Genomic DNA, 27,749 nt, shown 5'->3' with positions numbered 1-27,749 from the left:
TGCTGTAATTGTGTTTTATAAACCATAATTCTTTTTCATGACGTACTAGAGGAAAAGCAGAAGTGAAAAATTAAGACGTTATTAGAGGTATTATCCAAGACCTCTAAATGGTCTTGGAAGTGACATTGAAAACTTAAGAACTGCACAACACATCGTGCTACAAACTCTATTTTGTATGTCAGTAATAAAAGATTTAGTTTTGAATGCATGACACTTACTTTTCTGAATTAGAGGGGTGGAAAAAGGGTGTTTTGGCTGTTTTTTCTCCTTTGGATGGAACATTTTTGCCTCATTTCCAACCTCTCATCTGTTGATAGTTTCAGTGGATTTTATTTTTACCTGCTGAGAATGTCGCTGCATAGAGAAATCACCCTAAGAACTGAAATTCAATTTAGACCACATAAGGACTTAGATTCTAGCATGATATATGAGCAAGTATCAATGTGATTTTAGTCGGTGCTAAAATACTTGCTATGGTTTCTGACCTAATGGTATACCAGCTCATTTTAGAAACGGTGTAGCAGGAAGAAGTGTTACTCTCTATATGCAAATTAAGAACTAATATGTGACCAGATCCCAAAGGAAAGCAAGATGATGTCTTTTACAGAACGGAGGGTAGAAATAATTGGAAATGGAAAATGACTTCAGAAAGATAGAATAAAAGAGCTTAATGTACACATTGCATCTCTCTTAATCCAACGAGCAATTTTTCCCAGTAGTTGCTTGATCTGTGGGTGATTTATGTAAGTTGTGTTAAATTTTTACATGAAGTATTCTGTTACTATGGTGATAGGTGCCACTCCACGCAAATTGTTTAAATAAAATTAAGGCAATTCTTTGTACTCAGTGCGCTGGGTAATTGCTATTAGTTTGTACACAAGGGTTATGAACTTAGAGAACTGCAGGTACATTAAATATTCAGGGAAAGGCTCTAGACTTTTAGAAGCATTTGTGTAGGTTGCATAGGAAATGTCCTTTTATGTAGCATTTATTTAATGGCTTGCATTATATTTTTCACAAAGAGTTTTTTTTTCCTCTTCCCTTAGTATCTTAAATAGCATGTGCTCACCATTCTGTTTTCTCCTATCTCTGTCGGTTCTTATGCATGCTTCCAATGGGGGAGGACAGAGTGGGTTGCTGCAGATACAGATGAACTCTGGCTTCAGTGTGGAGGGGCAGGGAATAATAATAGAGTGAGGATGCCATAGATCCAGAGTCAAGAAAGTGCAGGGATTGAATAATTGTACCATAAGTGGGAAAGAAAGCAAATATTTCTGAACGGCAGTGGGAAGAAAATCGACAGGATTTGTGTGGGAGGCGAAGAGGAGTTGAAAATGGCACCCAGGTTGTGAGCTTGTGGGACATAAGGTGGTGGAGTTGTTGACAGAGATAGGGAATGAAGCGGGGAGCAGGGAGGGTTTGGGAAGAAACGTGATTTCAGCTTTTCAGCATACTGCGTTAGGGCTGGTGGCAAATATCCAGGAGGAGATTCTGAACTGCGAATGTGAACAGAAGGGACGAGAGATCTGTGACTCATCTGCACAGAGATGATAATTAAAGCAGCATGATTTTAGGAGGCTGCTGAGCAATAGGGAAGAGGTTGCAGAAAAGGGGAGATTTGAGGATAGAGCTCCCAGCAACTGTGGCAGTCGGAAGGAGGAGGAACAGCCACAACAGGAGATCTTTTGGAGCAGCTTAGTGGAAAGAAAGTCAGGGAATGCACATATTCTGGGAAGTCCACTTAGAAATACAGTATAGGTTCTTAACAATGGCTGTGTCATTTTAAAAATTCATTTTGTATGGCAGCAGCCAAGGATTACCTATGCAAGCACTGGGTTGTTGCATAGCTTAAGAGGAGCTTGCTGTTGCATTTTAGTAGTGAGACAGGAAAAAGGTATTTTCTCTTCCCCTCTCTCTGTTCCAAACATTTGTAATTGTCAGTGTCCCCAAGGCCCACACCTTTTGTATCCAAAGTCCTGCTAGACCTCTTAAAATCAAAGATGTGGTAAAGCACCTCAGGAAACCTCTGCCTGTGTCCGGCTCTTAATTCTTTGCCTATTGCCAGAGGAGAATGTTACCTGCTTGCCAGCTTCTGTAGCTTTGGGGGTATTTAAGAGTTTTTTGTTTCTTGTTTTTGGGAGGGGGGTTGGAGGGGAGGGTGTTGAACAGATCTGTATGTCTGCCAATTCGTATTTTATTATTCCAGTAATTACCCAGGCATTCTGGTAAATCACAGTCTGAGCAGAGTTCCCTAGTATCCTTCAGTTTTCTAATCATCATGCTCTACCGAACACAGCATTTTGCCATAGCCTATATTATATCGATCAAGTTTATTGTTTCAAAGCTGTCATTGTTTAATCCTGCCATCAGCTGTATTAGATATATTTTCCATGCATTTTCTAAGTAGTGAAAGGCTAAATTGACTCAACCTATCTTACCCTTGTACCTGCTTGGAAATTATGTACCACTGTCTTGGTCCAAGAAAAGCGATGAAGGGTAATAATAAATGAAGGTACTATGAAAGCTATAAAACTTTTGCCTTCTTCATGTGTTGGCAAACCTTTAGACTTTGTCATCATTGTTGTTGAGAACTTTTGTGAGAACCCAGTGACGACTCCAGCAAACCTCAGTCTTGTGGCTGTCTTGCCATAGCTGAATTGGGCAGAATTCAAACCAAATGAGCCTTTCCAGAGCCAATGCCATAAATTCCCTAGAGCTAGCGACACTTGAACAGGCTCAGAGTGGGCTCCTTGAAGCCAGAAAAACTTATTTCTGATGGTGTAGTGCTGAGGCTGAAGGGACTGGGAATTATGATCTGAGCATTCTCAAGTTAATTATTTTTTATTGTTGCTAAGTAGCAAGACCAACAGACCATCCATTTGACATATACTGGTATTAAAGGATTCAGTTACAGTTCTAATCAATTTGAGAAGCAAAGGGGTTTAAAGGATGGCTTGGCTTAATTCCAACCAATGGCTACATTGCTCAAGAGAGATTTTATACCAAAGGTTTGGCAATGCACGAGAGTCTGAACCCTCTTTTAGCAATCATGTAATTCATTATTTTTGTTACAAATACAGAACTGGAGTTACATAGTTCAGAACATTTTGCGTGACTTCAAAATAATGGTGACAGCAATTCTATCAAACATCTGTTTTTAAGCAGTACATAAAATCTAGCTGTTGCCCTCTTAAAACTAGACATGGAAGATGTGTGGGATTGCTCATGAAAGATACATTTCCCAGGCAATTTCACTACTGCTTTTAAAATTGTGTTTTTAACCTTGCCTACATTTAATCAGCAAAATACTGGTAAAAACAGTGCAATATACACAAACACTCACATGTAAGTTGCCTTCATGTAAATTCAGTTGGACTGCAGAGGAAAACAGATTGAAAAAACAGTGAAGAAGCTCCATCAGAAGCAGCTTGAAAGCTGCCTGGAGAAGGCATGCTGCCATGGCAAGCTCTAGTTCTTCGCAAGTTGCTCCAGTTGACTCTGCCTCTGTAGCACCACAGCCTGCTTTTGAGCAATGGTGCCATCATATGAATTCAGAAAGGACTTTTTTGGGCTAACATGTTACCTGAGGATCAGGAGATCTGGTTTTAGTTCTCGACAATCATGTAACCTGCTTCTGTATCAGTTCTGCCTAGGAAATTTCCTTGCCTTGGAGGAAAAAATAAATCAGGATGACTAAATATACATGAGCAACTAAGGCATTCTGCTGAACAAGAAAATACAGTGAAAGAAGTCCATGCCCTCTCTTGAGCACTCTGATCTAAGGATTACTAGAAATGCTGAAATGTTGCTGATTTGTTGCTGAAAGAACTAATAAACATGTTTCCTCAATTCTCCCTTTTTGTATCCCTTAACTATTTGTATGTATATATTTTATTTTCTGAGCTAGCATAACTTTGTTCTGAAGTTAAGTCGTGGAGTTGACAGGAACTTAAGACTGCCAAGAAGAGTGCAGTGCAGCAGCTGCCTAGAATATGCGGCAAAACCACAAATAATAATAGTAGTAGTAGTAATAATAATGATGGTATGTTTCAAGATTATAATCTTGAAACATACCATCTAAACATAGCCTGCAAGTACCCTGAGAAGAGAAGTGTTTGACAGGTAATTGCAATAGGTAATTTGACAGGTTGCCGACTCGGACTTGTAAACCAGATTGTATATATGCAAAAATAGAAGTGTTTTCTGCTGAATATTATCTTATAGTTATAGTACTGGAGAACTGCATGAACATTTTTTCCCTGTGAGATATATGAGCAGTAGGATGAGTTGGCAGATCTTCTAGATCTCAGTACTTCACATTTTGAGTTGAGATTTAATCAACTCAGGTGCAAAGAAAAGGACTAAAGAATAGGAAAAGTGCTGGTGTAATTAGCTGACCCCGTTCCCCACTTCTGTGACATACTAAAGACAAATGTCTGAAAAGAAGCCAATAATAGTGAGGAGAGAAGAAAATAAAATGGAAAAATAAAGCATCATAAACATTGCATTTGAAAAATAAAATCCACAAATGTTTCTATTTTATATATGTTGCCTCACTTGTGAATTGTTCTAGCAATGCCTGGGGCAGGGTGGGGTGTGATGCGTACATTTTGCAGCATTGTCACCAGTCAGTGCTGTCTAATTCAGTGGGTTTAATTTACATGTCTTTAGTAATTATTACTTATGACATTACAATAAGATCTTTGCAGATAAAACTTGTAATTTTTGTAGAAATAATGCAGAATTGTGGTTATGAAGGTCAGAAGTTCTGGAAGAAATAGAAGTGATGCCTCTCAGTTTCAGTATAGCATAGGTCTTGCTAGACTTAAAAATAGGTTTTAAAATTATACTGGGATTGAAAGTGCAGAAGAACCCTCTCCCTGATTGTTGTGGTTTGTTCTTGCTCTTCTTATCCTCCTCCCTTACTGCACTTTTTTTCTTTTTCTTCCAATTTTGGACCTCATGTTTCCCTTTTTATTAGGATCTTAGGCTAGTTCCAGCTGCCTCCACAAAAGTCACTTTTGCCATTTGTGATGCATGAGGCAGAGCTGGAAAGAGTGGCCATGAAAATCTGGTATTAGTAATTAAGTTGTTCCATCATATTACCCTTTTATTTCTCTTTCTTTGAGGATGATACTGTCCCATTTTCCTCTCTGAAACTGCTAATGGCCAATATTTTACTACACCTTCAGGAAGTATAAATTAACACAGAACTGCTTTTGTTGCTTTATTAGCAATCTGCGTTATTAATCTTTTAGAAAACAATGCACATTTAGAAGATAACATGCTGCTTCAGCTGAAGTTCTGTTTGTTTTGTTAGATGAAGATCATATAGCCTAGCTTTAATTATAGTTTGTCAGTGAATATATGTGTGAAGTTCAGAGAATAAACAGGTAAAAGTAAAATATCTCCTCCTCCCTGTATCTGTGTATTTCAGTTCAGGGGTAATCACAGTATTGTTTCACTAAGTGAATAGCAAATTGTTAGCTTGTGTAGGAGTAAAGCTTGGTTGCAGATTTTTTGTGTATTGCTGCTTTTCTAAAGTAGAAAAAAGTTGATGTTAAACTTGCATATGATCTGTTTCTTACCTTAATTGCAATGCTTTGATACTGTGATTAAACAGATATTTAAGAAGATCTTTCAGGAGTAAGCTTGTAGTCTAGGTATGGAAGGAAGAGATGTTCTCCAGCTGTGGGTGGTATGGTATTAAGAATACAAATTTATTTCTCATTGCATAGTTAGTGACTCTTTTTATAGTTCTCGAGTGCTTTAAGCTCTCTTAGTTGAAATGAAATTGGTATGAAAAAGCAATAATTGTATATGGTAAAGGCCCCCAGTAATCAGCATTCAGCTTATCATTCTACTTAAGGGATATTTGAAGAGGGTGGGCACAGTTATCCTCAGCACTTGCTTAAAGATAAAGCACAAAGCAGTGGAGTGACTTAAAAAATCTAAGGGGAAATAAACTGTTCACTATGAAAGAAAGTGACATGTGTGTTTTGCTCTTGGTATCATTCAAAAGCAGTCTCAGCCCTCATCTCTAGGGATGGCTGCAGGAAGTTAAAACGAGCTTGCTACGATGCAGGGATCAGCTTGGTGACCTTTTCTAGGTTTCTTTGAATCCTAGACTGCAGGGCTGCTCTGGGCTATGCTGGCATGGATGTTTCCATTCCTGCACATTTCCCTGAGTTCATGCTTGAATTATGTTTAGTTGGATGTCATTCATGTATGGAAAAAGTATATTTTGGAATTGTTTTTTTACCTAAACATTGCATTTGCTCTCCTCCAGTTTTTCTGTCTTTTATGGTTTACAGAACTGTTAATTTTCCTCTTGCCTGAATATGAAGATGGAGCATCAACAATCAGCTGTCTGCTGTGTGATGAACTCATTTAGCAATTCCTCTTCCCAGACCCTGGATTTGTAGGGAATTGTGTGTTGAGAGAATTTAAGGGTGAGGCCGCCTGCCCCTATACATAGACTGGATGCCTGAGAAGTTTTCCACTTGCTTTACTGTCTTTTGTAGATTCAGAAATATTTTAATTTTTTATATATACTCTTGGTTTGTCAGAAATAAGCATATTTCTTTAGTTTCCTTCATGATTGTGTGGAAGAGTTTCGTTTCAAGGATGTAGGAGTGTTTCTCTGTTATTCACTGGTTTCTTGGTTGTAATAAACCTCTACAGCATTTAAGAACCCAGAATCCTTCTTTCCTTAGTAGTGAGACTTCTCAAACAGTATCCTCTTTAAGCTGAATGTTTAAACTTATAGTAAACTCTTTCTATTACCAATGAAATAATTATGTCTGCTTAACAGCACTTCTTTTTTTTCCTTCAATATAAATGTTGCAATCCCTTCCTGCTATTTTTGCAAAATGATTCATAAGAAACCATGCAGAACATAGATGTATCCAGATTGAAAATGTTACATGCCCTCCCACATATAACAATGAAATGTGTGTTTTGCTACTAAGATTGCAAATACTTCATTGATGTCTGCATATAATTAAACGTGTTAGATTTTCTTTCCGGCTGTACTTACTGGCAAATGTTTCCTGAATGCCAACAGCTGTTATTAGGAAAATACTCCCTGATCAACCTGCTGCTTCGGCATAGGTTGCTTTATATAAAGCTTAAGAACACATTGACTTTCCTTGCCTGAGTAACACTAGAAGTGTTTCATGGGTTAAAAGTTCATTTTTTTAAAACAGTTGCATATAACAAAGTTGTTTTTCTAACAGGATAAACTGATTTAAAAATGAGACTTAAACCATGAAAATTTACTCAGATTTTTCATGTGGGTTATTAGGTAGGATATAAAGCATCCGTTCTAAACAGAGCTTGCACTAATTACCATAAAGCTACGGCGTCTGATGAACTCGGAAAAGAGTGGTTCTTTCACCAATGTTGTGTTTCATGTGCTCTCTGCCTTACTAATTCCATCTCTCTATATCCACTGAGATTCTGGCCTGTCAGCAAAACTTTCACAGCCGCCAGCCTCCCATCTGTTAGTCTCGCTTATAGAAACTGCCTCACATGCTACATAAGGTGACAACAAAGTGCATGCAGTCCCCAGCAGGCTGTATGAAATAAGGTGGTCCGACTCAAGTTTCCTGTGCGTTTCGTATTCCGCATTTGTCTTCCCTCTGATTTCATGGAGTGTTATAAACAACCAGTAGTTCCCTTTTCTCTTCTTCCTCCTTCCAGGGTTTTCCTTCTCTTCTTTGGCAGGGTGTGCAAACATGTCAGTTCAACTCAGCTCAGCAGGAATTGTTCAGCCTAGTTTTCTTTCTTAGTTACTTAAGACTATTGCTGGTACCTCTGTTTTTCAGTGGTACGCTAGAAGCGGGTCATTTTTGTCCATGGTCAGGGACTGCTAGTTGAAGCCTCTTGTCTGGCATACCTGTGACTAGCTGGTATGTGCCAAAAGGATGTAAAGTGGAGGAAGATCGTTATCTGTCTCAAGGAAGGAAGCAACAAGAACTAGTGAATAGATACAAACACTTACCAGTATTTCCTTTCTGTGGTGGCTTCACACTTCGATTACATGAATCTTTCCATTCTGTTTGAGACTTTGAAATCTTTTGTTTCATCCTAAACACTTTTCAATTCAGTTTATTTCTTTTTAAGGATAAATCTAGGAAGGGTGAATGATTGGATCAATTTAACCTGCATTTTCTGCTTTACTTTTTCAGGATTGCACAGTATATGAAACAGAGAATAAAATTCTTCATGTGGTGAGTAGTGTTTGGATTTCTATTAATAAATATATTTGTGTAGACTGCATAGAATTATAGAGCTGTGTGTTTTGTGCTTTCTCTATGCAGTGCCAGTGTGATAATGAACTAGTCTGGGTATGACTGAGTGAATGTATGGAACTACTTGTGAATAGGTAATGATGTTATGGAAGCTGAACTTGACATATGAGAAGCCAGGAGCTTTGCAAGGGCTTGTGTTTGTCTGGCTCAGGCCCATCTGTTATTTGTAAACCATGGTCAGAATTATTTTGAAAAATGGCTTTTTTTTCGAGAGAGAGCTGGTTGCTTAGGCTTCTATGAAATCATATATATTTATGTTAGTGATATAGCTTCTTTTATACAGTTTTATTCCTCGTAGGAGCATGGAGCTAGCCTAGTGATAGGAAAATTAATGCAATTCTTTCCTTTTGAATTCTCAGCATAAATACAATGGTCTGTTCCCAGAATCTGCAGTGCTATTGATAATAAGTAAAGCAGATTAAAGTCATCAGGGCATCAGAATACAGGATGAGTTTGAAAGGCTGGTACTTCGATGGATGGAGAGTCAAAAGCTTGAGTAAACTTTGTCTGAAAACTGCACCTAAGTTTTAGATATTAAATTGCCTTTCATGTTGTAGCTGCAGTTCAGTGAGTATTAAGTTAACCCAGAGCTTGTTTTTAAAAGTTAGATACAAAGGTATTCTTCCTAAGAGTGAGTAATGGATTGGTTTAATTTATTCACTGTATTTCACATTTAGGTAGGTTTTGATATCTTACTTTTCTTATTACCAGAGCTTAAGCAAAAAAATACTGCATTTCTTTATTTTAAAGGGTGAACTTCCCAGTAAATTTTGCTATACTTTTTTTTTCTTTTTCAGTGCTGCCATATCAAATGCTTGGCAAGCTGAATTCTGTAAACTTTTGATACTTTGGTTTCACAGTGATGTGGAATAAAATGCCTCCTTGTATTTTTAAGTTTCACTGACATTTTTCCCCTGTGGGACACAAAGAATTAGCAATTTTAGTGAGGCTGACATCATCTTTGCTAGGCTGATCTCTGCAAATGTTTAAGTAATGAAGTTTTTAATTGCATAATTTTGGCAAAAGTTGAAGTGCTGTAAGTTTCAAATCATTATATATGGCCTGGTTTTCAATACATGCTTGTTTTCTGCTGTAAGAGTCAAGAGTTCTGACATCTGCTATATACAGCATATATCTTTTACAAATTAGCAAAAAGGATCCTGAGCAGCCGGGGATCAGGTTAGGAAAGCTAAAGGCCTGATAGAACTAAATCTGGCCAGGGACATCAAGGGCAACAAGAAAAGCTTCTATAGGTACGTCGGTGATAAAAGGAAGACTAGGGGAAATGTGGGCCCTCTCTGGAAGGAAACAGGAGACCTGGTTACCCGGGATATGGAGAAGGCTGAGGTACTCAATGACTTTTTTGCCTCAGTCTTCACCGGCAAGTGCTCTAGCCACACTGCGCAAGTCACAGAAGGCAAAGGCAGGGACTGGGAGAATGAAAAACTGCCCACTGTAGGAGAAGATCAGGTTCGAGACCATCTAAGGAACCTGAAAGTGCACAAGTCCATGGGACCTGATGAGATGTATCTGCAGGTCCTGAGGGAACTGGCAGATGAAGTTGCTAAGCCACTATCCATCATATTTGAGAAGCTGTGGCAGTCATTTAAACGTGGTTTTAATTTAAACATTAAAAAAGTGTTTAACATGTTTGTCAGAGACATGGACAGTGGGATTGAGTGCACCCTCAGCAAGTTTGCCGACAACACCAAGCTGAGTGGTGTGGTCAACACGCTGGAGGGAAGGGATGCCATCCAGAGGGACCTTGACAGGTTTGAGAGGTGGGCCTGTGCAAACCTCATGAAGTTCAACAAGGCCAAGTGCAAGGTCCTGCACCTGGGTCGGGGCAATCCCAAGCACTAATACAGGCTGGGCGGAGAATGGATTGAGAGCAGCCCTGAGGAGAAAGACGTTGGGGGTGTTGGTTTATGAGAAGCTTAACATGACCCAGCAATGTGCGCTTGCAGCCCAGAAAGCCAACCATATCCTGGACTGCATCAAAAGAAGTGTGGCCAGCAGGTCAAGGGGAGGTGATTCTGCCCCTCTACTCTGCTTTGGTGAGACCCCACCTGGAGTACTGCGTTCATCTCTGAGGCCCCCAACATAAGAAAGACATGGACTTGTTGGAGCGAGTCCAGAGGAGGGCCACAAAGATGATCAGAGGGCTGGAGTACCTCTCTTATGAAGACAGGCAGAGAGAGTTGGGCTTGTTCAGCCTGGAGAAGAGAAGGCTCCAGGGAGACCTTATAGCAGCCTTCCAGTACCTGAAGGGGGCCTACAAGAAAAGCTGGAGAGGGACTTTTTACAAGGTCATGTATTGGTAGGACAAGGGGTAATGGCTTTAAACTGAAAGAGGGTAGATTTAGATTAGGTATAAGGAAGAAATTCTTCACTATGAGGGTGGTGAGGCACTGGAACAGGTTGCCCAGAGAAGTTGTGGATGTCCCATCCCTGCAAGTGTTCAAGGCCAGGATGGATGGGGCTTTGAGCAACCTGGTCCTAGTGGAAGGTGTCCCTGCCCATGGCAGGAGGTTTGGAACTAGATGATCTTTAAGGTCCCTTCCAACTCAAACCATTCTATGGTTCTATGATTGTAAAGGGAGCTGGCAGTGTTTAGAGCTGATGAAGCAACAGTTAATATAGTCTTCAACAGAAAATTTTGAGGAAACTGAGAGGGATTCGTTTAAGATATGTGAGTGCACAAATTTGAGACAGGTTTCAAAAGTTCTATTATCTTACATCATTCAGACTCATATAGACTTTTTTATTTAATCCACAGTAACTTCATTGTGGTGACAGGTGGACATACGTATTATTGTGGAGAGCTTAATTAGCTTCTACAATTAGTGCTCAGGCTTGCAAGGAAACATGAACAGAGCGTTGAATGTTTTTCTGAAGCCTAGGATTAAAAATGACCATATGTATTACACGTAACTTGGATCATTTCTGACTATGTTGCATTTCAGCTGATGGGTGGGATTTCATGGGGCAAAAGCTGACCAAAAGCAATCAAGGAAAGAGATAAATCTGTGATTGAATAATTAAAAGATGGGATTTGAAATAATATTTTGAATTTGAAAGGGAGTATTTTACAAGTACAGCTGAAAAGGTTGATGATAGAATTGGAATTGAAAGCAGTCACAGTTCCCTCTAACCCCTCTCCTTGGAAGACAAAAAAAGGTGTTGTGGCTTTAGCCCATTAGACAATCTAGGGAGGAGCAATCTAACAGGTAGATTGAAAAAAAGAGGGGAAAAGCCTCAAGATCTTGAGAGAGTGCATGGTATTTTTATGCCAGTGTCACAGGAGAGGTCGTTAGATACCTTATGAGATAACAATATTTGAATGCACGAGTACAAACTAGATTAAAGATGTTCTAGAGGGGATTAAGAATTTAAATCTCCTGTTATAGACTGCATCCAGTAAATTCAGAGATGAATGTTAAAAAGAAGGTTCTCTGATATAAAAAGAATAGTAGTGAATTTTGGTAGAGGTGTAGAAAGAATCTTGAAGGAGAAATGCTGGGAGAACTAGGAAAGATTGGGAGGAAAGGACATGCACACAGATATTATAGAGAGAGAAAGTAAATTCTCTCTTCTTAAATTCACAGACCAAGCTATTGCAAGTCCATTTTCTGAGTACATTTCCCATCTGCAAACCATGCAAACTCTTGGAGGTAACAGAAGTGATGTCTGGCCAGCTTCACATCCAGCTGTTTTTGAATGATCAGATACCAACATATAGCTGTGGTCGCTGGGATGACTTAGAGAGGAAATTGAATTGAAAACTGTGGACTCACCCTGTATCATTTCACGTACCATGTTCTCTTCATGACACAAGGAAACAAGGTTCCTCACAAAAGTGAAAGGCAGTGACTTACAACTAATTAGCAATTCATGCAATTAGCCTAAGGAAATCCTTGTTGCAAGTTATTGTTCCTACTAAGGATTGAAGTCAAATTTTAAGAGATCCTTCTTACATAAGTAAAAAAGAACTACAGCTACAGAAATGAAAATAAATTAAATTACAGTGTTGTGGTTTAACCCCAGCTGGCAACTAAGCACCACACAGCCACTTGCTCAACCCCCCGCCCCCTCAGCAGGATGGGGGAAGAGAATTGGAAGGGTAAAAGTGAGAAAACTGGTGCATTGAGATAAGAACAGTTTGATAATTGAAATAAAATAATATAATAATAATAACAGTAATTAAAAAAATGTAATGAAAATAACAAAGAGAGAGAAATAAAACCCAAGAAAGACAAGTCATGCAAATGAAAACAATTGCTTACCACCAGCCGACTGATGCCCAGCCAGTCCCTGAGCAGCAGCCCCCTGGCCAACCTTCCCCCCTAGTTTATTGCTGAGCATGACGCCATATGGTATGGAATATCCCTTTGGTCAGTTGGGGTCAGCTGTCCCAGCTGTGTCCCCTCCCAGCTTCATGTGCCCCCCCAGCCTGCTCGCTGGTGGGGTGGGGTGAGAAGCTGAAAAGGCCTTGGCTCTGTGTCAGCACTGCTCAGCAGTAACGGAAATGTCCCTGTGTTATCAATGTTGTTTCCAGTACAAATCCAAAACATAGCCCCATACTTGCTACTGTGAAGAAAATTAACTCTATCCCATCCAAAACCAGCACAGACAGTTATGTATGCTTATTCTTTAGGTTGTCAAGAAATTTACCACCTTAGGAGCTGATCATTGGACCAAAGTAGTTGATTTTTGCCAGCATTACCTATTGGTGGTCTAGTGGTTTGCTTCAGGTTGAACCTGTGTTCTGGGTTGAACATCTCCATTGTTCACATGACTCAAAGTGTTATTTTGGACTTGCGTGCCATGGTTCAGGGGCTGGAGCTCTGTAAGCACACATCTCCTGTGGGGATGCTGCCCCGTTGCCCCTGGAGCGAACCTACTTTGTGCCAAATTGGGGAGCAAGAAGGTGTGTGGGAACAGGCAGGGAATGTGAGACCACTTTGCTGCTATTGAAGCACATACATGGACACCTCCAAAGTTAACCCATCACTGAATCTTCATGCTCTCCTCTAAAGCATGGTGGAGTAGGCAACATCCCTCATCAAAGGCAAGATCTTCAATTAAATGACCAATTGGTTTGTTTTAATTAAGTAGGGCCAAAAAAATAGTTAATGTGCTCATATTCTAATGGCAGTAATTTCTTTTGAAAAGCAAATGAATGCCATCTTTCTTTCAGAGATGTCAGTGTGGGTGTTCATGTGGAGAGACTGCTGAATCACCTTGTCCATAGATAGTATGTTTTAATGTCAATAAACTTATTCTGATGTTAACTTTTTAGATATCACTGACATGTTTAAGAAATGGTATTCTGTGGAGACAGAACTGTATAGCTTCAGCTTATATTCAAGAAATAAATACTTTTGTTTTACTCCAAGCAATTCAAGTTTCAAATGCTATATAAAAGCATTTTGATTGTCACTCACAATATTAAGTTAAGTAGTAAACTAATCTGTGTTATTCAACTAAACACATGAATTTCATCTAAAGGAAAAAGGTCTTATGTAAAACTGATGAAGTTTTAAGAAGAAATTACCTACTTCAACTTGTTTATTTCTTCTAAATGGAGTTGCAAAGTGTGTCTGGGAAAAAATGTCTCCTCTATAATTTTCTGCCCTAGAATTGCAGGTGTGTTGAAACAATTATTTTAAAGATAACTATATTTCTTAAAGGTTTTTTTTGCTGTGAATTTGTTCACAGAAACACTTGGTTTCTGCGGAATAAGAAGGCTAAAATCACACAGGAATAATGTGTTGGTTTTTGCTCATTAAAATGCCGGTGCTTCTGAAATATTCATGAATACAGAAAAATGCTTCATATTTCTGCCACTTCATTTCTCAGTATATTTTTTCCAGATTACCTTTTGCTCAGTAAGCGATTGCATAAATAAATAATTAAATACTAATAATTGTAATAATTTATCAATATAAATAGAAATTAAATATCACCAGAAAATAATGCCAACAGAAGTAGTTGGCAGTAGAAAATATTAACTTAAGAAGAACAGGTTTTAAAATACAGTGGGCATAAGTATGAAAGGATAAACCATAGGTGTGGTGTTTGCTTCAAAACTGGAAATTAGTATGCTCTTGCTAGTTTATATTTAGAATCTTTATATTGATTTAACTTGAGATGATAAAATGCATGGAAAACTGCTCAGCTTAAAAGGGTATCAGTTCTGCTTATTTGGGGAGTTATAAGTTAATCGTTGCAAAAGTCTGAATGGAGCTTTAAAATCTTTGAAGAATAATTCATTGATTCCATCCAGCTGTTCAAGGCTGTATAGGATGGAAATATCTAGTTCAGATTAATCCATGTGAAGCAGTAGAGTATTAAAGTGAGAGCAAAGCAAGAAGGACTAATTATAGAAAGTAGAAGCTGGGCTTCAGTCTGATTAATAATAAGTTTTAAGTGAATTTTCTTTTTAGTTTAATTCAACAAAAAAAGAGAATGTTTTCCTGAGGAATTTCACTTTCTTAAAATTACACTGCTTTTCCTGCAAAAAAATATAGTTTTATTGAGTTGGAAAACTGTAGGAAGTAGAACTGCAGAATGAAATTAATAGTCAGAAGTTTTTGAAAAACAAATGAGCTATTTAAATTAAAAAAGAGTTACTAAACTGAAAAAGCAAAAACAAGTAATGGGCCAGGATGTTCTTTTTTTGGTAAGAGCCTTGCAGAAACCACGGTGACGATAATTCACTCCTACCCACTATATCTGAATATTTGTTATAGAACTATAATTGACTACAAATGCTTTGTCAAAGGTATCATTTTTATACTCTTATTAATGAAAAAAATGAAAAAGTAACCACCTGCTTCCTTTCAAGAGTCTATACCTTGCAAATTGGGCCCAGCAAACTTCACTCTAATAGAAGCCTCTCTTTTTGCATCCCAAATAACGTTTAGTTCACTATTTAAACTTCGTATATGTACAAATGCAAGTCCAGGCCCAGTTGGTTCTAAGGTTGCTGGAGTTACTGATGTATTCCCTACAGTACAACAAATGCTTTGGACTAAAATTAATTGATTAATAATTATTTGGTTTGGCTTAAGCTAACTAGTTAGACTTCAACCTGAATGCTCATGTAGCAAGTTGCTTTGTCTCAGTCAGTTGTAACTAACTGAGCTTTTTTTTTTTTTAAACAGATTAAACTTAACATTTCCAAGACCTTTTTTTTTCTTACCTTTAGCCCTGAATGTCCATGTGTCTTATTAGCATTGTATCCCTCATCCAAATAACTTAGGTGAGAGAGCTGATGGGGGAGGCTGGTGCTTTTCGTGCCCTCAGCCCTGGGAATGTGTTTAAGCCAGGATGCTTCAGTATTGCAAATACTTGCCAAGATAGGTTTAAGATTGGTCACTAGCCTGGGTAAAATTAAAGACAGGAACAAACACAAGTCTGTCTGCTTTTCCAGAAACGCTTTGTGACCCTAGAGCTGCCTGAATTGAACAGATAACAGATGAACAGTTTGAGGAAAGGCCACGGCTTGTGGAGGCCCCTGAAGCTAGCCGTGTCCCTAAGTACTTCCACTCTGCTGCAGAAGAGAGACATTTTCCCAGCACAGATTGAAGTAGCCACAGACAGTCGGAACAGATGCAAATCTAATTTAGTCACCTTTAGGTCCTCATCCCCCTGGCTGAAAGAAGGAGCAATTGTGGAAAATATGTTAGAAATTGGTACACTACAGTCCAAAAATACAGGTAGAAACTAGGTGTTATCTTTCATTCTTCATGCTCTGGGGCGTAAACTAGTTGTCTACTGAGTGAAAGAAAATGTTTCCCCTTGAATTTCTACCAAACAACTAGATGCTGTGTAGTGATGTTTTTCATCCTTCTTTGAATCATTTAGCTTTGCACATAAAGACTGTGGTGTAACTTCAATCTGCAATTATAAGTTTGTCACTGAATAGAAAGGAGAATTTATTACTAAAGTGCAGTGATGAGTTACTGCAAAAGAAGTCATCGCTGTAAGGCTTATAGTGAGAACAGGGACTGTGTGACAAAAGGTGAAAATGCAATCATCCGTTGATTTCTCTCATTTGATCTTTCGTAATTTTTTTTTTTTTTTTTTTTTGGCCCGGCCAAATCCTTTTCCTTTTTTCAGATACCTTGCACACTGGAAGCTGAGTGCAGCTTAAGAAAGGCCAGGCATTTTTAATGCCTGCTGATTTCTGTAGGAGCAATTGGATGCTCATCATCCTGTGTGTCTTACTGTAGCTAGTACTGCATTGCAGTGGGGAATCAACAGTTACAAAAGGTAAAGGATCCTGGTCCCTGATCGTTAACAGTGTTTTCATAAACAGCAATGTAGTTTTACAAAGTAACAAAAGGTAACTACCATTTGAGAGAAAAGATGAGTTGTACCCTCATCCAATTTTAGTGAAACTAAAATCCACGTCTATGATACAGCTTGTCCTGAATAGTTATGCTGAAAAATAATGTGTTCATAAATTGTTTGGAACAAAATGAGTACCAAAAGTGCACTGTTTGTAGGTGTTTCTTCAACTCAAATTAATTGAGTAGCCTACATGCAAAATATTATGTCAGTCCACTACTTTCCATCAAATAAAATAATAATTTTAAAGCTTTTTATTAATAAATAATAATAATAAAAATGTAATAATAACCCCCCTGTATTTCTTGCACCTACATAATTTGTCAAATCGACTTTGCATCTGCTAAGGTGAAAGCTCCAGTGAAATCTGGGGAGCTTAGGGAAAATTTAGTCAAGCCAGAAGTAAAGTAGCATCGAACATAAGTTTAGATTTAGGCAGGGTTGTTGCTTAAATGAATATGGAATGAACCTGATGAGCCACAGTGTGAACTGTTTAGGAAGAGGAGCATAGGAGCATAGAGAAGTCAAAGGTGCTTTACTTGGGAACTTTCTAAATACAATAGCATGTTGCCTCCATTAAATTAACATTGTTCCTGTGCCATGTGGCGGCATCTTTGCCACGGAAGGTCCTAATCCACTGAATAGGTCCAAGGTCTTTTTCCATAAAGAGGCCTAAGGGGCAGGAAGCATGCTCCTGGTGAAAGGCCTGTTTTGTCTGTATGCTGATTTATGCTGACTGGTACATTAAGAAGCCTTGGTGAATGAAGTCAACAGCAGTAATCTGGGCAGGAACTGGACGGTAACTACATTCAGAGCCACTGGTTAAACTCTGTTGTAAACTGACGTGGCTGTACCCTATGAATGTGTCCCAGAGCCAGCCAAGCTCCAATATGTTCCTGGGGCTGAATTTCCCTCCTCCTCCCATCCTCCACAGACACACACACACAAGAAAACAACCCACAAACCATGAATGAGACGTTTCTGAGAGTAAAGGCAAGGAAAAATGCATTATTTTGCCTGTGCCAGCCTCTGGACATGTTTCCAGTAACAGCCCATCTACCCTGTCTTTGCAGTAAGGAGAGGATACCTGCTGTGTAAGAGTGGGCCCCTTGCTGTCCTGGCCCTGGGCAAGCTCAGAGTTCATGAAAATTTGCCTTTCACACAAGTCCAATAGACACTTGATCCTACTTACAGTCCAGCTCATTAACCAAGGAGTATTTAATCAAAATTATTTAAATGTATAATAGTGAAGGGAGGCTTGTAAAATTCTGTAAGTATTCTAACACAAACAGGCTTCTGATACTTCCAGAAGAAAACTAAAGGAGTTGTTAGATATTTTCTTGTGGCAGCTGAAAATTTTGGATGGTTGGGCAGAACCCAGACCCATCTTCTAAAAAAATTGCTTTTTGTTCCCAAGGTCTTGAAATTATGCTGGAACAAGAAAACTGAAATAAAATGCATAGTATTCTGAAATTCGATGAGCAGTTTAATTAAAAACAAATTAGTTAGTCATTCCTTGGAAGTCCAGGCAACATGAATATGCCAGTTTCCTATGCAATAGCAGTGAGCCTTAAATTCAAAATCCTTCTACAGCAAACATCCTTTCCCCTCCAAAGGAAAGGACACTTCTCACAAGCAAAGCAAACATGTTTTAATGAAATGAGTTTGCTGGACAGAACTGTTCCATAATTACTAAGCAGACAATGTTGTGATTAGGTCTCATTATCTGGAGTGACTGTTTCTTGAGAAACTCTTTATGGGTTCAGTTAGTTCATGGCATGTTGTCTTACTGAACCACTCAGGTCCGCTAGTGCTCTGTTAGAAGAAAAAGAGCTAATTCTGTTGGTCAGAAAATGAGAGAAGTAATTAAAGAACTTCCGTTTTCACTTTTCTGTACCTTCCATTTTCGTTTGCTGTTTCCAGTCACCTCTGATACTAATACATGGTAATAAACATGATAACATTTAATGGAGCTTTAGAAGTTCTCTGTCTTCAACTTTTGTCTTCACCCTGGGCAGATCTGGGTACTCATGAAGTGGAAAAGATTTTCTAATAATGCAGCAGAGTTTTGCCCCTAAATATCATTTTTCTAGGAAGACAGTTATTTATGCTTCCCCACATGTTGAATGAGTGTTTACATTTTGGAAAGGTCGTAGAATTTGAAGCCTTAATCTGAAAGAACATCCTCTAATTGTAGGGTCTTCTCTAGGGACTTTGCTGTGGCTCATTTATTGTGCTTAGAATGGGTACGGTATTGTGCTGTTGGATGGCAGTATGAATATCTAAGATGGAAAGAAAGCCGCAAGACCCAAAAGACAATAATCTTTTAGAAATGCATAGCAGCATATGGCAGATTTTTTAATCGTAGTAACTTGGTGATTTTGGCATCCAATATTCCCAGAGCTCCTCTTGGGAGATATTCACACCACCTTGTTTTAGGATTGCAACCAATATAACCATATTGGAATGCTGATCTCCATAGGCTTACTATATAGACTGTCTGTACCCCTCTCACGGAGAGGCAGAGGGAGAGCAGCTGCTCCAGGGAGCTATTTAATGCATTTCAGCTTCTGTTCCATGCCGCATCCTGGACTTGCCTCACTCCTCTCCTTTCCCCATCATCTGTCAAGGCAGCCGAGGACTTTTTTTTAATGAGGAGCCACGTCTGTGAACTTGAAATGGCATACCTTGTGTTAGGTGGTAGGAACGCTCCTTTTCTGTCTGTTTTGGCATCTCTCTGCAATGCAACAGTTGGGAATAAGAGAAAAAATCATACAATAAGTCATTGTAAATAGAAGTTTCTCTGAAACTGCTAAGAACCCCATAAATTTAGCAGTTTTAGAAGAGAATAATAGGAAGAATAGGTGGGTGAATAGAAGTCTAAAGATAATGAAAAAATCAGTTTTCATCACCAGAGGATGATTTATAATGTAGGTCTTTTCACTTTGCACGTGGAGAGCTGTGTTTTCTGTAATTTTCTAAAAGTAATTTTTCAATATTTGTCAGTGCAGTTACAAGAGAGATGAAAATACAAATAACATGCCAGCATTGTATTAAAACCCCAAACAAATAGGAAATCTAAGATTTAATTTTTATTATGGAATTTTATATAATTTTTACCTTTTAAAAATGTCAGCTCAAAGCAATTTTCATGTATCCAAAAAGCCATAAGAAAACAATTTTGCAATAAAGTTCACTTTTTCACTTCTTCCTAATTCAGGTAAAGCACAAAGCATTCTTAACCCCATTTTATATATTTCTTGACTTCCTTTTTTCAGTAATGATTTTGCATCATGAAATACAGATAAAGCAGAAGGGGTGTGTGCATGTGTGTGTGTCTATGCTTGAGGGTACTATTATCTCTGGAAGAAGGTCATGTTGGTGATATAAATTTTGTTATATTTTCCATTTGATTCTGATTTGTTTATTCATTCTGAAACATTATAGTTCAATAAAATAAGCCATCTATGTACAAACCTAAACTTCCAACTGTTGGTAAATAATTTAAAGAGGAGAAAATCCCAATGTAATGGTCTGTAACAGGATCAAGATTTCACTGTCAGTGGAATTTTTTTTTGCTCTTGTCACTCAAGTTTTTTTACTTTCCTTTTTACATAAGTTATTTGTAGTTTGGCATTTGGAATTATAATGGTGATTTGGCAAGGAGGGTACATCCAGTTTTATATTATTTTTCTATAGGATTGTTGTAGATATTTTTTACTTCAATATGTATGCTTTGCAATCTTGGAAGAGTGGTTGGTGCAGCAGTCGTGTGCAGTTGTGTTGCAGGCATTTGAAGAGACTGGTTAGCTTTCATCTTTTGAATTTGAGAGCAGTTAAGCTGGTTCTTAATTGGTTTTGGAGGTACCCACAGTTTTGGGACCAGAAGAATGTCCTAATCCCTGAATTTGCTGACAAAACACGCATTTGGAAACCTGATCCAACAAATCAGTTTTAGTTGCTGAAAGGGGACTTCACAGAAAACATTGAAACTCTCAAAAATCACTTGCTTACAGAAATATAAGAGAATGATAGGAAAAAATCAAGCTTCCCTGCTCTGATAAGAGGGTGTTCAGGGAGTGAGAGATGAGGAGATACATGGTACCTATTTGAGAGTCCCAGCCTTTTTAGAAACTTTTTTATTTCTGTCTTGGTGCGAAGAGGCTGCCAAGGATAACAGGTTTAAGAATTATCCCATCGTGAAGTGGTTATTTATTGTAATCTTCATGCCTGCAATAGTAAATCATGCTTGGCAGCAGTAAGAACATGAGAAACTCAGTCCAAAGTCAATTAGCATGTTTTATTAGTGTAGAATAAACTTCAGAGTTAATGGGAGTTACCCGTCATCGTTAAGAGCCTGATTTTCGTCTGTGCTGAACATCTGCACGTTCAACTGAAAGTAGCAGGGTTTGGGGACACTTAATGTCTTTGCAAAAGATGTGGGCAGAGAGGGGGGTTGGAGCTCACCACACGCTCCCTGCATGCCTGAGCACAGCTCAGAGGCAGGGCACCTAACCCTGAGAGCACATGGGAGCAGCTCCCGCAGTCCCTTCTGCTCTCTACTCAAATGCAAAAGCATTTGCCTCTTGTTCTTCCCTGGTCTAATGCTGTGTCAGTTTGAGGTCATCACAGAAAACAGATTTTGTATTGTGCTGCTGACTGTGGCCTTTCCCCCTCCTCCTTCATTCCCTCTGCCTTGTAGATTCAGCAGTGTGATTTAATATGTACTTTAAAAATGCTGTGGTTTAAGTTGTAGATTGATAAGCAAATAGTTAGCAATGGTATGCTTATTGTGACATTTTATTTTCTTTTGTCTTTCCTAGTGTAAAACTCTCTCTGGTGTCTGTGATCACATTATCTCACTCTCTTCTGATCCGCTGGTTTCCCAGTCTGCTCACCTTGAAGTGATCCAACTTACAAACATCAAGCCAAGTGAAGGGCTGGTAAGAAGTACGCAGTTAATCAAACCCATCGTCCAGGATGAGAAAGTGAATTTTTTAAAATAAGTTGTATATATGGAAAGGAATAGGACATTCTAGCCTTTTTTATTTTGAAGTCTGAAAATAGTTTGATTTCTCGTGCTAGTTTGGTTTCTCATGCAGCTGGGCCAACAGGGAAGCATTTTGTAAGGCTGACCAATGTATGCAAAGAGTTTAGTGAACAGGAAGAAATGAGCGAGAAGTTCTGCCATTTATACCAGCTTCTGAAAAATGGTTCACATTGTTCTAGGATCTTGCAGTCTGAAGGGATTTAAATTACTAAGATCAACTCAACCAAGAAGTTTGCGTGGGCTTATGCACAAAATCTGTCAAATTGTGGAATATGCTTCATAGTATCTCTGGGATATAAAGCTATTTTATAAGTTATTCAAGGGCTCTACAGCACTGCTGAGAAGTAGCTTATTGAATTTTATTGCAAGAACTCTGCATGCTTAATTAGGTGGTTTTAAAGGCTCAGTGCAGCCATCCCATGTTTGTTGTTCAAGAGTTGACCATTGATCTTTTGTTTACTCAAGTATCCAAATCCCACTGCATGGAAAAAAACAACACTGATAACAATTACAGCTCTACAACTTTCCTACTCTTCCCACAGTCCTTGGAGGTAGTAGAAGGTGATCAGAATACAGTTAACCGTTTTTTGCCTAATGAAATAGCTTTTGCAACTTCTGGAATTCTCATTCCATTTTCTTGAATAAGAAAGACTGCTGCTGTGCTCTTTGCAGCAAGTTTTTGAAGTTGTTTGGATGGTGCAGTTTTGGAGAGTATTTTGGTTTGTGGTTTGGTGGTTGTTGGGTTTTGGGTTTTGGTTTGGTTTGTTTTTTTGACAAATTTGGTATGCCATGGTATTTAGAGCAATTATACACTAAATTAATTTTCCACTCTTTTGGCAAATCACAATTAAATTATGAGAGAAAACCCAAACATTTGGATCAGTAAATATTGCCCCATCCTTTGTTTTAGCCTGCTATTTGTTTTCCCTTCCTCCACTGGCTTTCTTTTTAATCTCTGAATCCATTTCAAACTAGTCCTCCAGGATTTCAGTTTTTCATGGATTCTCTCCTCCCTCTCTTTCTCCTGTAATTTTACCTCTTCCACCAGCAAACTGCAGTCAACCTTTCAAAATCCTGTCTTCTGCTGTAATGAAGAAATGTTTTTCCCCTTTCTCTCAACCACATTTTTTGGAGTTCTGTCCATTTTTATCTAAGCTCTTATTTTCCTTTCTGTCTTGTGACTGGTTTTTTTTTTTTTCCCCTTATTTAAGGCTTTCTGTAGGGTGGTGTCAACCCCCAGTGACTGAAAAATGTTGAGCAGTATTTTTGGAAATAAGAATGTGTTTCATGGGTCTGATCCTGCTGATCAGATAATCTCTTCCCCCTCTGTGCCTCTGTTCTATACCCTCTGTCTGTCTTGTTTGTTTAAACTGGAAGCTCTTAAGGCAGTTTTTTTTCTTTTAATATCTATTTGTGAACCAGCTGAACAGGGTCTTCATGCTGACTGAGGACTACCATGTCATTGTCATAAAAATTATTATATGTGCTTTTTAAAAATGGAAAATACCAACTGTGCAGTGTACAAGCCTTAGAAGGATACAGTGCTATATTGATATGGTAATTTTTTTCCCCCTTCGTCCTCGCCTGTATGCCACTCTTCTGTTGCCTCTGTATTGTGCTGTGTTCTCTAGATTGTGAGCTCTCCAGAGCAGGAACTAAGGATGATATATTTGCGCCGGGAGGGTAAATATCATACCTTTCAGTTTGTTACAGTGCCAGTCTTACTAACAGATCACCTTTGTCAGGTTGCTCTTGGTGCTTTGTATGAAAGCTTTGCTTTTGGGTTGCTGGGCTTTTTGTTTGTTTGTTCGTTTTTTTAAACTAAATCCTTCAATTAAGATACAGTGAATGCATATCAGTACCACCCTGTTGAGTGCTAAGTGTGTCGATTTAAGAATTGATGGTGGAGCTTGGAGTTGTGAATATCCTCTGCACATCAGGAGCACTTGGATGAATGTGAACCTTGATAAATTCTGGACCTTCTTCCAGGCTTTGTGTAACGATGGAGATGGAAAAATGTATTATTGTCAACTTCTAGATTTTTGACCCACATGATAGTTCTGTGCTGCCTCTACGAATCACTAAATAAAATCTATAAAGATGGAAAGACTTCAAGGAGAAGGAAAACGACAAGGATGGCTGCTAACTGGGAAGATTTCTTTGTCGCCTAGCATAAACAGAATATCTAACACGTCTCAAATTTAATATCTGAGAAGCTAAAGTAGATCAGGGAGAGAAAAAGGAAAGGAGAAGAGAAGGAAGTAAAAGGTTTGGAAAACAATGCTATTTCCCTAAACTCCTATGGTAAACACAAGATGGATTTGAGAAAATGGTTGGAGTTTTTACAACTTAAAACACATCGGAGCACTATCAGGATGTGTTAATCAGCACAGTTAGTTCCTTCACTATGTTTGACCTTTTTTTTTTTTGTGGAAACGTAAGTATCAGTCAGAGGTAAATGTAAATTGTCAGTCTAATACCTTAATGCAGAACAAAAAGGTAATTGTGTTACAGGGTTTACAATGTCTTAAAACTAGTTAAGACCTATCAGATAAACAGACTAAATAACCTGGCAAGCAGAAAATGTTGTTAGGGTGTGATGTGGGGAAACTCTTGTGTACTGGGTAAAGCAGTATTATGGGTGGGTGGGTTTTGATATTGCTTTTTTTTTCTTTTTTTTTTTTCTTTCCTCTATGCCTGGTCTGTTGCCCAGGTGTGGTTATGTGACTGGCTGCATACATGTGTTCTCCAGTGAGTGTTGCTGCAGGAAGAGGTATGGCCTGCAGTGGTTGTGAAATAAGAGTGAAAAGAGAATTGTCAGAGTAGAAAATTCTTGTAAAAAGCTCTGAAATGGATTAATGTGGTCAGCTTTGCAATCACCAGCATGTTCCCATGAGTAATCACTTCTTTCTTTTTTTTGGCCTTTTTTTTTTTTTTTTGAGGACTTGGAAGTTGTTTTGTCTGTATCATTAAGCAGAATTTAATTTTGTGTGGTTTTGCACTACTGATGTTCTAGAAAGAGACAAAACTGACTAGCTTAGGTAGTATCTTTTGCCAGGAAACAGACTTAAAAATATTACTGCTTGACTGAAAAGAGTTGAGTGTATTTAGTAAAGAAGCACAATACTGTATGCCCTTTTGTTAGACAAAAAGCAGGTAACCAAGTTATAGCTACCACTTTTCGTTGGGAAGTTTTTCTTCAACAGTCCCTTTCTATTTTATTTTTTTTTAATATAGAACAGAATATCAGAGAACTGTGGCAAGGGTTAATCCTGAATTTCAGTTCTTCCTGTTCATACTATCATTTTAATCGTAGTCAGTTCAGGTACTATGATATGATTTCAAGTAGCAGCTATTCACCTAGCTTGCTAGATTCAGAAATGCAAAGGTGAATACCCCAGAACATGAGACTGACTGTTCTGGGTTCCTCTTTGCCTGCTGAAGCAAACACAAAATGAGCCTGCTATGTGAAAAAGCACTCATATAATACAAGTCGTAGATACAGCAGAGTGTGGCAGCTGGTTAAAGGTGCACTGCTGGCTGCCTAGCTAGAAAGTATTTTCTAGGAATCCAGTGTACTGCTGTTCCTAATATTTCTCCTGAGTTATTTGGCTTGAAATATTGGAGGAGCTGGGAAAAAATTATGAACAGGGTTCTGAGAACAATTTGGGGTTAAAGAGGCACGTGCAACTTGGGGGAACGCCATTAAGATGATGTCACAGTGAAAGAGTATAAATTCAGTTATGTGTGTGATAGAACTAGTATCTTCTTTTCTTTTCCATCCAGCATTGTGTAAAATATGTTAAAAGTATATCAGATTCTGTTTTCATTCTTTAAAAAAAAAACAGAAAGAAAAGAAAGAAAAATAAAAAGAAAAAAGGTACGAGGTCTCTTTTCTAACCCTTAACTGAATAATATTTTGCACCAAGATAAAATGTATGGTTTGAAATTAGAATTCTACCCATAACTGATCAGGAAGGACAATCTGTGATGTAATTAAGCATGAGTTACCCAATCTTTAGTCTAGGCATACATTTGTTCTTGATTCCTAGGTTAACTTATGGTTATTTTAATCATATTAACTGAATTATCTTTCCTTTTATTTGACCTAACTGATTCTTGTAAATTCACAGGGACCATGGCATTATCTTTGAATACCTAAGATCTGTATTTGTCAATTTGTTTCAGTACAAATGAACAGCACACACACTAATCTCCCCTGTATTCTTGATCACCAAAAGTACTGTTGATATTGTGCAGCCACAAGCAGGCAGAGAGGAGAAGACTTCTAAATGTCTATAGTATTCTTATTTCCATTCCAGATCAAACAATAAGCCAGAAACGTTCTCTTCTCTGTACCATTTCCCTTATATTGTTCACTTAAAACAAGGCGTGGAGGAACATGGGTGAAAGGGTAGCTCATCTTTCTGTTGCAAAATGTTACCTCTCCCCATTTAAAAGCTGCTTTGTAAACAGAATTATGTTGGCTCTTGCAAAATTAATGTGGCATAGTACTAGTGTAACATTTATTAATTTTGGATGTGTGGAATAAAAATAATCTTTTTTTTTTTGCAGCTTCCCTCTTCCCTCTCTTTCCCAATGCGTGCAAAATCTTGATCTTAGCCTTTAAAGAAAATTCTGCAAAAATTCTTTCTCCTCTTTTGCTTCTTCAAAGTCTTTTAAATTTCTAGAAAAGACTAGATTAGATGTGAATTGCACTCCGCCATGATAGCATACTTGGATGACCTTACTATCCTTTAGAATAATGCTTTGCACAAAACTAAACACTTTGTAACTATTAAATGTGAGACTTTATCCTGTGATTTCACCCTGATGTTTTAAGTTGAAAGCAGTAACTCGCTGTCAGTAAAGACAAAGACGTGACTTTCTTCAGAAATTGCTCTGTGTGGGGACCTGACTCATAGTTCCTGTCACTGTGAAGTCACTGTGATTTCAGCTCTTGCCATGTCGCAGGAGGTGTGGTCAGGTCACTTAGATCCAGATCCTGAGGGGGATTTAGGTCCTGCTTTTTGTTGGTTTGGGGTAGGTATGAGTACCAAATAACAGTTGCCAATGTGTCGCAGCCTCTTGTGTGGCTCATTATCCTGTCTGTAAAATGTGTGTATATTAATGTTTCCCTACCTCACAGGGGTGTTGTGAGGATAAATGTATAAGAAATTGCCATTCTATATTTGAGATAACTGGATTAAGCAGGAAACTGCGTGCATGGAGCCTATCAATGGAAACATTGCTGAAGGTGCATAGAGGAGCTGGAAGTTGAATACTGATGCTAGAGGCTTCCTATCTGTGTAGTAACAAGCAGATTCTTGCTTCGTTCTCTTCTAGCTGTTACAGCCCAACATGACAATTGGATTCAATGCCATTACTGCTATGTATTTTGCAGAGCAAAATAGGAGTTTAGTTTTGAGCCCCCTCTCCTGAGAAACTCATAAAGTCCCTTTTTTTTTTTGGTGTGGATATCACCCACTTTTTTAAGTGGGGAGTACTTCCTTGACTCCACTACCAAAATGTCTGTGAGTTCTGCTCCCAAATTAGATTAGTCCAGCCTGATATGTCTTCTTTGCCTCTTTACCATACTTAATCACCAGTGAGTGCACCCTGTTCTTCAGCTAGGAACAGACTTCTTTGTGGCACTCTGATTAAAACAAGAAAAAGTAGGTTATGGAGATAATGTTTACTCAAGTGCTCAATATTTACCTGCTTTCTATGAACTGTTTCGGGGAAGGGAGATTCCTCAGAAGTTCTTGAATGCTCAGTGTATACCAATTATCTCTCCTTTTTCCTTCTCTCACTGTCTTAGTGGATGCTGTTAAAATGTTTGAATTATGACTTGATGAAAAGTCTGAGAGACTCAGACTACCCATGCAGGAACTTCTGTCTGTTCATAAGCTATCTGTCCATTTCCATATATTTTTGAAAGAAATGGGATAGCTAACAGTTGATGTTTAAGTTTTCATCATTCAGTTTTGTAGCTGACCTGTTCACTGAGAATGAGTGAGGCTATC

General features: G+C 38.4%; 1 protein-coding gene across 4 annotated transcripts in view; it reads left to right on the top strand.

Moving 5' to 3' along the window:
* CNKSR2 (connector enhancer of kinase suppressor of Ras 2) overlaps window positions 1-27,749 on the top strand; it is a 226,669-nt gene that overhangs the window by 72,924 nt on the left and 125,996 nt on the right. For all 4 annotated transcript variants that reach the window (XM_075521356.1, XM_075521347.1, XM_075521375.1 and 1 more), the window contains exons 5-6: window positions 8,193-8,234; window positions 21,497-21,616. In XM_075521356.1, coding sequence (XP_075377471.1) covers window positions 8,193-8,234; window positions 21,497-21,616 — 162 coding nt within the window. The remainder of the gene's footprint in view (window positions 1-8,192; window positions 8,235-21,496; window positions 21,617-27,749) is intronic.

This window comes from Mycteria americana, chromosome 1 (assembly GCF_035582795.1).
Source record: "Mycteria americana isolate JAX WOST 10 ecotype Jacksonville Zoo and Gardens chromosome 1, USCA_MyAme_1.0, whole genome shotgun sequence".
In the NCBI taxonomy this organism is placed as follows: Eukaryota; Metazoa; Chordata; class Aves; order Ciconiiformes; family Ciconiidae; genus Mycteria; species Mycteria americana.
The sequence above is the reverse complement of the archived record's forward strand: the minus strand, read 5'-3'. Positions and strand labels throughout refer to the sequence as shown.